Source organism: Camelina sativa, chromosome 17 (genome assembly GCF_000633955.1).
Source record: "Camelina sativa cultivar DH55 chromosome 17, Cs, whole genome shotgun sequence".
In the NCBI taxonomy this organism is placed as follows: Eukaryota; Viridiplantae; Streptophyta; class Magnoliopsida; order Brassicales; family Brassicaceae; genus Camelina; species Camelina sativa.
Window position 1 is genome coordinate 19,108,570 of NC_025701.1, and position 15,102 is coordinate 19,123,671.

At 37.4% G+C, this 15,102-nt stretch overlaps 1 protein-coding gene across 1 annotated transcript; it reads right to left on the reverse strand.

Annotated features, from left to right (window-relative positions):
* LOC104757634 (transcription factor MYC2-like) lies at positions 12,472 to 14,704 on the reverse strand. The gene is given in 2 exon segments (XM_010480387.2): positions 12,472 to 13,791; positions 13,794 to 14,704. Coding segments are annotated over 2 exon segments (1,881 nt in total). The 5' UTR covers positions 14,586 to 14,704; the 3' UTR covers positions 12,472 to 12,702.

The following is a 15,102-nucleotide window of genomic DNA, read 5'->3' on the forward strand; positions in this document are numbered from 1 at the left end:
ATCTGCCTCCTCACCTATGTATGAAGAATGAGAACATAATGCTAACCTTGCTGATTCCTGGTCCACAACAACCTGGCAACAGTATTGATGTCTACTTGGAGCCTCTTATTGACGATTTAAACCATCTATGGAAGGAGGGAGAGTTAACATATGACGCCTCCAGTAGAACTACTTTTACTCTAAGGGCAATGCTTCTCTGGACTATTAGTGATTTTCCTGCTTATGGAAACCTCGCTGGTTGCAAAGTAAAAGGGAAAATGGGCTGTCCCATTTGTGGTAAAAACACAGATAGTAAGTGGTTGAAGTTCAGCAGAAAGCATGTGTATATGTGTCACAGAAAGGGTTTGGCACCAACACATAGTTATAGGGAGAAGAAAACTTGGTTTGATGGAAAAGCTGAACATGGGAGGAAGGGAAGAATTTTAACAGGTCGTGAGATATCTCAAAATCTAAAAAACTTCAAAAACGAGTTTGGAAATGTGAAAGAATCTGGGAGGAAGAGGAAAAGATCTGACTGTATGGAATCAGTCTATGATGATGACGATATATCCAGTGAATCTGAGGAAGATGAGGAAGTAGAAGTAGACCAGGAGGAGTTGTCAAGATGGAAAAAAAGATCAATTTTTTTCAAACTGGCTTATTGGGAGGTATGTTTATTAATTTTTTGATTAATTAAGCTATGTTTAAGTTGGGATTTTTATGAACTGTAATTGTGTTGTGTAGGATCTTCCGGTAAGGCATAATTTGGATGTAATGCATGTAGAGAAAAATGTGGTTGCGAGCATTGTCTCTACATTGTTGCATTGTGGTAAATCTAAGGATGGCCTCAATGCTCGTAAAGATCTGGAAGATATGGGTATAAGAAAGGACTTGCATCCTACCATCCGAGGAAAGAGAACCTACCTTCCCGCAGCACCTTGGTCTCTGTCCAAGCAAGAGAAGAAATTTTTTTGCAAACGTCTATTTGACTTTAAAGGTCCAGACGGGTACTGTTCTAATATATCAAGGGGTGTGTCATTAGAAGACTGTAAGGTGACAGGGCTCAAATCCCACGACTATCACGTGTTGATGCAGCAACTACTACCGGTTGCACTCAGAGGGTTGTTACCAAAAGGTCCGAGGACAACAATCTTGCGCTTATGCGCATTCTTCAACCATTTGTGTCAGAGAGTTATTGATATAGAGGTGATTTCAGTAATGGAAGCTGAAATCGTGGAAACTCTTTGTATGTTTGAAAGGTTTTTTCCTCCCACCTTCTTTGATATCATGGTACACTTGACTGTACATCTAGGAAGGGAAGCTCGACTAGGAGGACCAGTCTATTTTAGATGGATGTATCCATTTGAAAGGTATATTTGCTCTCTACTATTATATTTAGATTGTATTTGTAGTGATTTTCTATTTTGTTGCTAATTCGTATTTCTTTGTATTTGCAGATATATGAAAGTTCTGAAAGACTTTGTTTGAAACCCTGCAAGACCAGAGAGTTGTATAGCTGAGTCATATATGGCAGAAGAATGTATGCAGTTCTGTAGTGATTTCTGAAAAAGACAACAAGTGTAGAAAAAAACTTGATAGGAATACAAATTATGACAACAGCTCAATACTAGAAGGTCGTCCCTTATCCGCAGGAACTACAATTAATCTCACTGAAATGGAGAAGAACATTGCCAATCTTGTTGTCATTCAAAATATGGCTGCCTTGGATCCTTATGTAGAGTAAGTTCTCTATATTCAAAATATGGCTGCCTTGGATCCTTATGCATTGTACATGTATATCGAGCTGACTATTTCTATTTGTATTTCTCCTTTTGCAAGCATGCACCTGCAACATCTTCAAGACATAAATCCAAGGTGTAAACGTGATGCATCACTGTTATGGACTATGCATGCTAAGTATTTTGCTTCTTGGTTAAAAGAACAGGCAAGTAATTTCGTAAATTGTTTGTAAGATTGAGTATGGTTTAGCTGTCTATAAGTGACTGACTCTTATTGTTTTTAATTTGATAGATACCTATGGCTTCAAATAATCATGAGGATATAATTAAATGGCTGGCATATGGTCCAAGGTGTACTGCAAGGTCTTACACTGGCTACATAGTGAATGGGCTACGTTTTCACACAAGCTCACTTGAAAGGCAAAATCAGAATAGTGGGATTTATTATGAGGCAACGGCTATGTGTAGGTCTAGTGCTAAAGATACGTCCCAAGTAGTTGATCTGGTATCCTACTATGGGAGAGTAATTGACATAATATTGCTTGATTATAATGTGTTCTATGTTCCCATATTCCGGTGTCAATGGGCAGTAAGAGGTAACGGAGTTAAGATTGAAGATGGGTTCACACTTGTTAACTTGAATCAAAGCCAAGTCAGTTTTTTGAGGGATCCATATATACTAGCTTCTCAGGCAAAGCAAATCTTTTATTCAAGGGAAGATGATTCATCAAATTGGCATGTTGTTATGAGAAGTTCTTCACGGACATATAGTAAAGAAGATGATCAAGATGGACCTGTAGATATTGGTCCGTTGCCAGTAGATGTTGATATGGATGTTGAGCTGGATGAAGCTGAATATGCTAGAACTGATTGTGAAGGCATATATGTCTCAAATGTAGTGATTACATGTTTAATTTGTGTCTCCTCTTGCTTATGATTTTTGTTTATGTTTGTTAACTCATTGTGTGAATTTTTCTTGATATATGTTTAGCGTCAATATGATCTAACTCGTTTCTTCTTTGATGTAGGTCAATTAATATGGGTCGACCAAAGAAAAAGGGTGCACAAAAAAAGAAGAAGAAGGTAGCAGATGTTGAGCCAGAATTTATTCGTACAATGGAGCCCCCGACTGTAGCAGCTCAGCAGCCCATTAGCCAGGAGGAGCCCCCAACTGTAGCAGCTCAGCAGCCCAGCATGCAAGAAGAGCCCCCGACTGTAGCAGTTCAGCAGCCCAGCAGCCCTGTGGAGCCCCCGATTATAGCAGATGAGCAGCTAAATGAGGAAGAGCATGTAGGTGAGATTGAATTGGATGATGCCAATGAACGTCCTGCCAAGCGTAAGAGATAGAGAGGACCCACAAAGATGAAAAACATCGCCAAGGATCCAACGGTTCGAGTAAGAGTTGACTACACCCTCATGGGAGAGCCTTATGGTCCAGGTCAATTAAGCTTGCATCCTACATTGGTGCATTGGCACGGGAACATGTTCCTATCAAAATTGATAATTGGAAACAAGTTAGTGAAGATATAAAAACAGTTCTCTGGAAATCTGTACAGGTAACAATTTCATTAAAATATGCTTTTGTTTATTTAGAACATGCTAATTTTAAGCTTATTTAGAACATGCTAATGGTAACTGAGTGCAGGCAAGATTTGAGCTTGATGAAGAGTTTCAAAGGATTGCTGTGCTGAAGCAGATGGGAAATCTGTGGAGGGCATACAAGTCACGCATTGTCAGGCAGCTTAATGAGGCTAAGAATAACCAGCAGAGGATGAATCTGAGACCAATGAACATTTCTCCTATCGACTGGCGTAAATTTGTGAAAACAAAAACAAGCCAAGCCTTTAAGGTATTGTCTTTAAATTAGGTAAGTTTAATATTTGAGTGATGGTTAATAACATGTTTAAATGTTAGGTTGTGAGTGACACGGCTAAAGAAAGGAGGAAGAAACAGATCCCTCACACTACTAGTCGTAAAGGAATGGTCAGACTAACGGAAGAAATGGTAAGCATACTACCATCTACGTTATTTGATCTGGTAATATCTACCTTGATAATTGATGTGTTGCTTTTTCACAGAAAGTTGAAAGCGAGGATCCATCTGAAGTGACAAGGCTAAAGGTTTGGGTCAAGTCGCGTACCAAAAAGGATGGTACACCAGTTAATACGAATGCCGCAGAAAAGATTGTAAGTTCCAAATTGGCATGTCGCTTAGTTATTTGTTACCCATTAAATGTTGTGTATTTCCTCTTATGCAGAAAAAGGCAGCTGAACTGGTTGGTGCTGATGGTCCAACAAGTACAACAAATCCAGATGTAGATCATCTCTCCCAGCTTTTGGGACCTGACAATCCTGGTATACTGAGGGCAATGGGTAGAGGCATGAGTAAGACCAAATTAGCTTGTTTCCAAATTAAGAACAAATGTATGGCTGACATGCAAGAGAAGCAAGTTCAGTTAGTAAAGCAGGTCAATCAGTTGCAAAATGAAATTATGGATTTAAAGAAGCAGGTTAGTTAATTACATTGACAATTCTCATAGTATTCATTAACTTGCTAATTTATTAAATGGAATTTGACATTGCTTTCTTAAATTACAGGGACTAGAGCCTGAAATTGGTGAAAACTCAGCTCCAAGAGTAAGTGATTCCTTATTCTTATTATATATGAACAGTTATTCCTTCAAGCTTATTTAAATTTCTAACTTATGTTTATTTTCAACTTCAACATTTGTAGAGTGTAAACAAAAAATCACGCCCTAGGTGTGTGTTGGTTGATTGGTCTGACACTGATGAAAACATTGCTGAGGGGCGTATTCTTTCTTCTGATCCTGATGACATAGTGAATGACTCTCGTCTAGGCCCTACGGATCTGAAAGTATTGGTTGAATCTGCTTCGAAACCAGATGCTTTCCTCTGGAGACCTGCAACTAAAATGTTTACTATTGCGGAAGCTGTTGGACAGATGATTGCATGGCCTGCAGATAAATGTGTTCTATTGGATAAAGAGATCCAAATAGAAGACATTGCGCCGAGGGTAAAATTTATTGTCATTTCCAGACAATTTCTTCTCCTTTACTATATTCTAATTTGAATTGTGTTTTACTGATTGTGTATGACAGGGCCTACATGGAAGTTCGCTGAACAAATGTCAACTACTGGATTTGTCTACGGATGAATTGATTGTTGCTGAGGGTCGTTGGCACACACAAGAACCATCTGCATTAGTTAATGGTCTTCCTATTGGGCCAAAAGCTGTTAAAGTATTTGTGGATTTAGTATGTCAACCTGAGGCGTTCATATGGAGGCCTACAATGGACACGACATACCTGGAGGACTGTTTGATGACTTATGTAGCATGGCCTGCCCATAAAGTTGTTCGTCAGAATGGCGAGAGTTCTCCTATTCATAATCCTCCATCAACTAATATACCATCAGGTTCTACATCAACAGCAGCGGCAAAATCTGCAGCAACATGTCCTATTGAGGATGCAACAGGTCCAGGCTCTCCAATTAAGAAAACTCTACCGCATTCACAGGAATCTCAGGTAAATATTTTCAATATGTTATGAAGTTGTTTCTGTCAAGTCATATGATTGTTGGTTGGCTTATATTATTTGGCATTGCAGCGTACCAATGAAGTTGTCTCAAAGGAAAATAAGAAGTGCAGACTGATGGATATTACCGGAAAGAAGCTGGTTGTTGCTGAAGGACGATGGGCAACAAACGATCCAGACCAAAAGGTTCACTTTGTTCGTTTGGGTTCTAATGCAGTTAAAGTGTGGGTAGATATTGTCAAGGTAAGCGATGCAGCAGTTTGGAGGCCATCAGAAGAAATCGAGATGATGGAAGATGCCCTTGGCACAGTCATTGCATGGCCTGAGGACAAAGTGATCATCATGTAAACCATGAGGTTTACTGTCTCCTACTTTAGACTTACAATCTATCTTATGGATTTGTTTTTTATTTTCAGACTTGTCTTGTTCCTTATGGATTTTAAACTTGTGTTATGTACTATGTAATATGTTTGATTGTGAAATGGTGAATTAGAGATTTAATATTAATACAGGTTCCAGATCACTTTCAAAATAACACGAAAACAGTGTTCTCAAAACACTTATAATCGAATCTAGAATCCTGCTATAACAGAATATATTATAGCATAAAGATATTGCTTACGAAAATTGAATTAAACCGTTTAACTAACGTTATGGTAGAATCACCTAACATAGCGTGTATAATGACTTATAACATTATCTTTAAAAATTTGAAAAGCGGGATAACATAGCATTTTTGTACTGCTATGGTATAATACTATACCATAGCATATGAATTATGCGCTATCATATGTGAGGTACCTACAATAACAGTGGCCTAACATAGCGTTTGTAAAAGAGCTATGAATTACATATTATAGCGTTTCCCTCGTGCTAACAATGTACATATTTGTTGTAGTGGTCAGACTATGAATACAAATCGAAATCGACTAGACCCGAGTGATCGTGAATTAATGCTTTGAGTAACATTGTGGACCTAGTTTATCACTGTATCATTTAAATCTACTAGACCCCAATGATCGAAACTAAGGCTTTGATGAGTACGTATCATTTAAATCTTGCATGAAAATAAGAAAGAGGATTGTTTGTAATCCTAGAAATTATGGCTTCGAAAAAAGAAAACTTATCCGGTAGAGCGGATCAAGCATAACGGTTCAAATATGTGTTGAATGGTTAAAATGGAGGCAATATTGCGGATCAAATATTTGTATAGCAAAAAAAATATACTGACTTTATTGAAATAACTTTTTGATTTGAATACTATATTGATTTTATAAATTTAAATTACTTTATTTTGAATCTTATAATTTTTAATAAATAATCTATTTATGCAATAATAAATTATATTTTAAATAATTTGTAATAATTAGCTTACTTTGTTCTTCAACATATATTTGTTTGCAATCAAATGTCCAAATATTTTATGATATAGGTATATGAAATTATATCAAATTAAAGATTGCTATATTATTACATTATTTTAGAACTAGATAAAGACTCGTCCGATGTGCGGGTTTAAAGTTTTGTAAATAAAATTAACTTTAATAAAAATATATTAAAATTTATTGTATATTATTTATAAATTTTAATTTTGCTATAATATACTGATTTTATATCCATTTACAAATCTTTTATGTATGTTACCATTAAAAGCGTATTTTTTTACACATAAATATACTCTATATTACAAATATACTTTTTACCACCACCTAGAAAATGTCTGTATGAACACATTAAGCCAACTATTATGTCTTTTTACTTTCATTTTTGCATAGTTTTTTTTTAATTAATAAAATTAGTGGCTCAAAAAACATTTCGAATAAAAAATATATTACATAGTATACTAGTCAATGATGTATCATCACAATAGTGTATGACCAACCATGGAGAGAGCCTCGGCTCCGCCTTCCTCCCTTATGGAGAGAATCTTGCGTCCAACCTCCTCCACCATGGAGAAAACAATGGCTCCACCTTCCTGTCTTGGGGAGATAACCTTGCGTCCAACCTTCTCCACCTTTCTCCCTTGGAGAGATAACCTTGCGTCCAACCTCCTCCACCATAAAGAGAACCTCGGCTCTGCCCTCCTCATGTGTGGAAAGAACATGTTCACTTTTTCTAGCTATCTCAAAATGGTTTGCTCCAACAATCAATGAAACTAAAGACCCTTTCTAACGTCACAAAATCTTTTGATAGTAACTAATGTTAAATTTTCTAATATATTCGTGGAAGTGTCTTTGACACACCATGATGTAGCTCGAAAAACATTTTGAAATAAAAAATATATTAGATAGTATACTAATCAATGATGTATCATCACAATAATGTATGATCACCATGGAGAAAACCTCGACTCCGCCCTCCTCCCTTATATAGAGAACCTTGCGTCCAACCTCCTCCACCATGGAGAGAACCTTGGCTCCACCTTCCTCCCTTGGGGAGATAACCTTGCATCCAACTTCCTCCACCTTCCTCCCTTGGGGAGATAACCTTGTGTCCAACCTTCTCCACCATAAAGAGAACATCGGCTCTGCCCTCCTCATGTATGGACATAACTATTCACGTCTCTTTGCTATCTCAAAATGGCTTTCTCCAACAACCAATGAAAGTAAAAACATTTTTCTAACTTCACAAAATCTTTTGCTAGTAGCTAATGTTAAATTTTCCAATGTCTTCATGGAAGTGTTTTTGACACACCATGATATAGCTTCTGTCTCTGTAACGTCCCAACCGCCACCTTGCTTAGTGAGCCCATGTCCACTCTCAGTCCATGGGCCCACCTTCCTAAGTGGGCCCTACATCTATTCCCGGACTGTGGACCCATCCATATTCGATAACCGGTTTGTTACGTTTGGGAGGTTTTAAAATTTTTGTTTACCGACCCTACAAATCAACAAATGATCCTTCCCTATGTTTTGTCCTCACTCGCACAGTTCCGACAATCACTTCCAGGAAGGTCACCCATCATGAAGTTTTCTCAAGACCCTTGACCGAAAAGATAAGTGCATTTTGGTAACATAGGTGGCCAAATCAATTCTTTTAAACCTTTCCGCAAATCAGGGTGTCACAGTCTTCGAACTCCTATGGATCGATCAACAATGATTTATGTGTTTTCCAATCTATCTATCTATGTTTGTTGTAAGTTTGTGTTTAATTTGCCTATTTTATCCATCTATTAGGTTGATGAGCTTCTACTTGTTATCTCACTTTGGGATTAAATGAATAATGGTAACAATTATGTTTGCAAAAGAAAAAGAGTTTATGACCAACCAATCAAGATTGAGAAATTAGAAGAAAATTATTTTGGCATAATTTAAGAAATAATAAAAAAATTATAAGTACGGTAATATGTGAATCCCAAATAATTCAAAGATGAAAATATAAATTAAACAAAACAATATAAAAATACTACAATAAATTTTAAAATACAGTATTAGGAAACGAAGACGCATATATTAATCGTTTTTTGGGTCAACATATTAATCTTATATATTCTTAACTGAAAAAAGAGAAAGTAGGAGAAATTTATGGTTTAAAAATAAGAAAAATTTACCATCCCATTAAAAAAATTTCCCAATTAAACAAAGTTGAAAGCAGTGTTTTTGAATAAATTATTTCGTTAGATGAAAAATATGAGACGATTGATGTTTATATAGAAGTGAGTATTTTCAAAATTTAGAATTAATAATAAATTGTATATTTTCCTTATTCCCTATTTCTATTTTTTGTAGAATTAATAATTTAAATTAAAAATAAGTAAGTAATATTATAATTTTGAATTTTATGAAATATATATATATATATATAATCTTCTTATAATTATTTTTAAAAACTTTGTAATTTTTTTATATTTTTGATAATTGTCTTATTATATTATTAATATTTTTTAAATAAATATTTTGTTTTTGTTGTAATCAAATTCCTCCTATTAAATATTAACTTTTGCACATGTCAAAATCTCAGATTCATAACTTGACACATGTCAAAATCTTGTTAATGACTAATTTTTAAAACCCAACTTTATATAATAAGATTTTAGATGGCAAAGTATAGAATGTTAATAACTATAACAAAATTATTTTATTATATAATAGATAATAAAAGAAAATTTGGATAAAAGGTTATGTTTGGATAAACTATGTAATCTTTTCAAATTATATAAAGGGTGAAAAAATAAGAGGGAGAACCACTAAACCATAAGAATATGAGACGTTCATTGTGGATCTTGAATTTTCTTCAAACATTGAACGTAAGCAGTTCATTAATTTTAAAACAAGTAACGCTATACTACGGCACTACATATTTATAATTTTCGATGGGAACAAATACATGGTTCATTCATACCAGCAATTCGACCGCATTTTTAGAGAATTCTGCAAACTAAGAAACAACAATTTGGCTGGTCAAATTAATTTTCTTGTATGGCTAGTCAAAAGTTCGAAACTTCGATTAGACTTATATATGTACTAAAATGAACAAGATAGTGAACATCATAAAATGATGTGTCATGTGTGTTTATTGGTTAATCTCAAACTTTCTACAATCCTTACAAATGACAACCGACGTGGGACACTATATATATATAATCTACCAGCTAGCCGACATCAATGTAAGATCTGATTCGAATTAAATGTAGTACTTTACAGACATTTGTTAAACGTTTAACAATATATAAGTATTGGTGCTACTTTGACAATTCTTCATAACATCTTAAATTTCATAAATCTTTCATAACAATAAAGTTTGGTGACACAAAACTCTCATAAATCCAAGCAAGGTACGCCTCCAAGTTTGGTTTGAATCTCAAATTCTTAGAATATTTTTTAAAATAATTTCACACTTCTTGTAAATGAAACTTCCTTAAAGACAACAAGATGAACTGCCTAAGCATTTTTCCCTCTCATTAGCTGTCATGACTTTACTTTCAAGCTTCTTCTTCTCCTCATGTTTGTTCACTAAAACAGAGGAGGTAGTGTTGGAACCAACCATAATTTGTCCATTCATAGACTTAGAAATTTTTTGAGTACCTTGATCTCATTTGGATCAGCATCACGTACGTACTTCATCATACGGAGGTTTCTTTATCCAAAGGCAAGTGATGTAGATCGAAATGATCAAATAGCTTCATCACCAGTGATTGCAGCAGCTCCTTATAGCTATGATGATCTTTAATGCTCTGATATGGAAATAGGGACAATTCTTGTATAAGAGCATTTTAAGAATGGTGTCTGAGTTGTTCACTCTTCTCTGTATAGAAGACAAAAGTTCCAGCGGGTCTATAAGGACTTAGCTCAAGGAAATGGGAAAGAGTTTTCTAAAAACGTTTCACCATGTCCACTCGATTTTTAAAAAAAGCTTGGTGAACAACATTTGATGTATCTCACGTGGCAGTTGTGTAAAAATTTTAAAGGTGTGGTCGCTTTGCTGGACCGAGTCTCTTGTAGGATCCAATTGCCCAAGAACATGAGGGTGATTTTGCTCTACAGCTGACGCTTTTCGAGCAAGCATGACCCGAGGGGTGATACTGAATTGGGTGAAAAAGTTCACAAGAACCGCCACCAATTCTTTATCCCAAATGTGTGTTTCAAGACTTAGTCACTATTCAAAAGAGTTCCAATTGACGTTATGGTGATTATAAGTGAAATTGTGTGACATTTGATAATAATCATGTCTATTTTTTTGCCATTGGTTTGTTATTTTTGTGTATATGCTTATGTTTGCTTACTTTCCCCTTATTCCTTGCTTATGTTTTTGTCACTGGTTTCCAATATAAAGAAAAATTATAACACCATTTCAGGACGGAAGAGTTAAAGAGTACCAGAAATGATTAATGAGCCATAAGAGCATCATTATCGGTGACACACCCATTAAAATGATTTTAAAACTAAACAAAAAAAAATAATTATAGAACTATAATCTAAACTTTTAATACAGTTGAACCACTAATAGAAAGACAGGTGTTGATCTTTTTCTCATCCTATGTCTCAAATGTCTACTAGAAGACCCTAATTCTTTTCTTTTTCCTGCTTTTTCTTTGTTTATTATTTTTTTTTGGTTTAGATATTTATACAGACCTTCCCGATGGAAATGACCTAAGGGATCAAGAACTTACCTATACAAGACGTTTGTAAACGATCATTCATTGAAGATAAATTTCATTTGTCAAAATTTAACTATGAAAATGGGATCAAGAGCAACTTACCTACTATACGTTTGGAGATTGGAAGAGACTCAAACATCTGGTGTATACTGGCTAATCTGATCTTAGAAGCCAACCCAAACTGTTGTATAAGAGTTTAGCTATTTTGGATGTCCGTGTAACTACATGTATCATTAAGATTAATTCTTAAACCATTATTCTCAGCTATGTGATATGACGGAGACGCTTCTTTCTTTCCTTCTTTATTTCTACATTTTATTTAATTTGGACTGGTGAAGAAAGATGAAGCACTTTCAGAAAACACAAAATGGCTTTTGGTAAGAGGTTTCTTGGCTGCAAAGAATATTACTGGTGGCACTGTACTAGGAACAAGCCAAGAAACTTGAGCATCAAATTAAAGAGTTTCCCTGCCGGTCTCTTACTTGAACCAGCCTATTTCTTAAAAAACTTTTCGTAGTAAAGCGGAGGAAGAGATTGAATTAAATCATCCAATGGATGGCTTAAAGTTTCTTGCTGTAATCCATGCGAATACTCCTCTTTTGGCGAGTCGATGATGTTGCTTGGTGTGAAAGGAACAACATGATCGTTCTACTCCAACGTAGTCAAGTTAAACAATCATCAGATGGAAATTGAATACAAAGGCCAATATGGAAATAACATATTCTAAAGCTAAATGCATGCGAATTCTTTCATCCCAAATAAAAAAAAAAAAAAAAAAACTAAAAACTTGAGTATCATAAATCACAGTTTTGTCTTCTTGATCAGAAGAATAATCACCTTGATGGAAATCTAGCTCCACCGTGTGTAAACTTAAGCGGACACAAGGCTTTAAATTCTTCCATGTACATGTTTCAAACATATCCCCATTTGTGTTGAACCCCTAAGGTTGATATATGGTCAATAATATGTCTCTCCCTCACGACTTAACTACTAACTTGCTTACGATTTGTCTCTCTCCTAGGGTTAATGTGTTACGAGAGATTGTACACCATATGTACAAAACAAATAAGTGATCATGGACCATTTGTAGTAACTAACACATAATTACTCATATATATATATATATATATATACACGTTTACACATTGGGGAGATACAACAACAACGATACAGAGACTCAAGAATAGAGCAAAAGAAACTTGTTGCTCTATTTTTAAGTTCTTTCTTACCAAAAAAGAACTAAAAATCTACAAAATTACTGAACCCACTAATACGAATTTAATTATAATTTGACCCCATAACTTTTCTAAACTCTCAAAACACACCGTCCCTTGTTAACCGATTTTTGAAATCAAACTAGCTCGGAGCTGTTCTTGCGTATAGATCCTAAATCCCATCTTCACCGTCGCTTGTTGAATCATCAGATCGTTAACCACCGACATGCTCGCGTGGTTCACCTCAAGCTCCAAATCCATCAACGCCGCCATCAACCTCGCCGCGGGATGATTCCTCTTACTAGATTCAACTCTAATCATCGCGTCCCAACCAATTATCTTGACTTCAATCTCCATCCCCACCGGTTTGATCGAAGAACAAGTCGACGACGACATATCTCCACAACCAGCGCTAGCTTTTCTTCCGGCGAGCTCGAGTTTCACTTCCTCGAGCTGGTTCTTGATCTGTAGTTTCTCGGACTCTGTTTTCACCACCTTCGATTTGAGCTCGTTGATGTAAGCGATGGCGTCGCCGAGCAGTGAAGCTTTGTCCATTTTAGAAACGTTTGGTACGACCGCTCGTAACGCGTAGAAACGCTGGTTTAGTTTCTCGCGTCTTTGTCTCTCTGCTTCGACGTGGTTGAGTGGCTCTTCTCTACCGTTTGCTGGCTTTCTCCCTCGTTTCTTGGGACGTTTCTCTACCGCTACTTCTTTCACGACGGAGGCTTCGAGATCGGAGTGATCTGATTCTCCGGTGGTTTTGTCTCCGAAGGATAGGACTTTGTCTTCGTTCGGTGACTTTTTTCTTTTGTTTTCGAATTGGGTTTGACCCGAATAAGAGCTCGGATCCGGGTTACCGGAGCCCCGTTTACCGTCGTCGCCGAAGCTTAATATCTCGCCGGATCTTGGTTTCACTAAAGTGGAACTCGACGTCGAGAAGTTAAGTTCTCGGGAGAAATTGTTACTGAATTTCGGGTTCTGGGTCTGAGAATGAACCGGACTCGGAGTCGGATCCGGATTCGGGTTTTCGGTTATTGTGCTTGAGCTACCGTTTTCGAACTGTATAGACTTTGAAAAAAGCTGGGAGCTAGAACTCGGAGCTCCATTACCCGGTTCGTTAGACCCAGGTGCTCCAATCGGGTCATTAATCCACATAGACGGGTCGTTTTCGCCTTGATCCGGGTCAAGGTTCCAATTGAGACCCCCGATAAATCTCCAGCTCCGCCGTCGAAGTTGAAAAGAACCCGAACCTTGTTTATAAGATCCGAACTCTGTCGGATCTGCTCCGTTGACCCGACTTCCACAACTCCGTTCGCCGAAGGAATACACGCAATAGTCTGCATGCCGAATACCCCACCTTGCTTCGCCCGCTCACAACCCGACCCGGATAACTGATCCGACCCGGAAACCCAAACAGCGTTGCCCGTGGAAAACGCTCTGCCCGCCAAACCCGCACCGCAAGCGAAGCTCTGAGTCATCGAAACCAAGAAAAACCACTCCGTATCCGTCACCTCCTCATCAACGGCGTCATCGGACGGAGCAACACCGCCGGAGATCAACGAATTAAGCTCACGCAACACTTTTTTACGGTACTCCTGATCCGCCGGAGTAGAAAACGGCGGCGAACTCGATCTCTGTCTCGGCTTTGCTTTATCCTCTTCACCTTTGTAATAACCATCTCCCCATCCTAGCACGGAGGCGCCGGAGAAATCGTACGACGGCTGCCAGAAAATAGCGTAGGTCCAGCCTTCGTGTGTCCCTTCAATCAAAGCTTGTAAACGTTGCTGGAGTGTCTCCTGGTTGAAACCCGCCGGTGCGGGAATATCCATCGCCGTCGCCGGAGCTGTTGTCGTCGTCGTCGTCGTGGTTGTTGTCGTCGTCGTCGTCGCCGCCGGTGGCCATAAAGTCGAGATATCGGAGGAGCTCATGAAAGCTTCCATCATAGAAGCGTTGTCGTCGGTGGTCCAAAGATTCATCGTTGGTTGTAGCCGGTAATCAGTCATCCCATAAACCGGTGACCGGTAAAAAACACGTTTTTATTGAGAGAGAGAGAGAGAGAGAGAGTGCGAGTTAGAGAGAGAGAGAGAGAGAGAGAGAGAGAGAGAGAGAGAGAGAGAGAGAAAGTCTTCGTAGTGGAGAAAAAATGGAGTGCGTCTGCGATTATTATATGTGTAACCGATCTTGAGGGTGAAAAAGTAATTTAAATGTTGGGGATATTACGTGGAGTGTTGTGATTGGGTCACGTGGATGGTTGTAATAGAGAGAGAGAAGCTTCGGTGAACTCACCTATCCCGATTTAACCCTATCGGCTGTTGGATCGACGCGGTAAGAGTTAAGACCAGAAGTGAGTGAGATCGCACGGTTGTTGTTGGCACGTGTGATGCACGCTCTGTTGATAATTTTAACTGATTGCTTCTTTTATAACCAACAGAGTGAACTGAGTGAGCTCAGTGGTAATGCACTTTACAATAACTTTTCAACATTGTTACTTTGTTTTTAGTTTTAAAATTATTTCTCGAT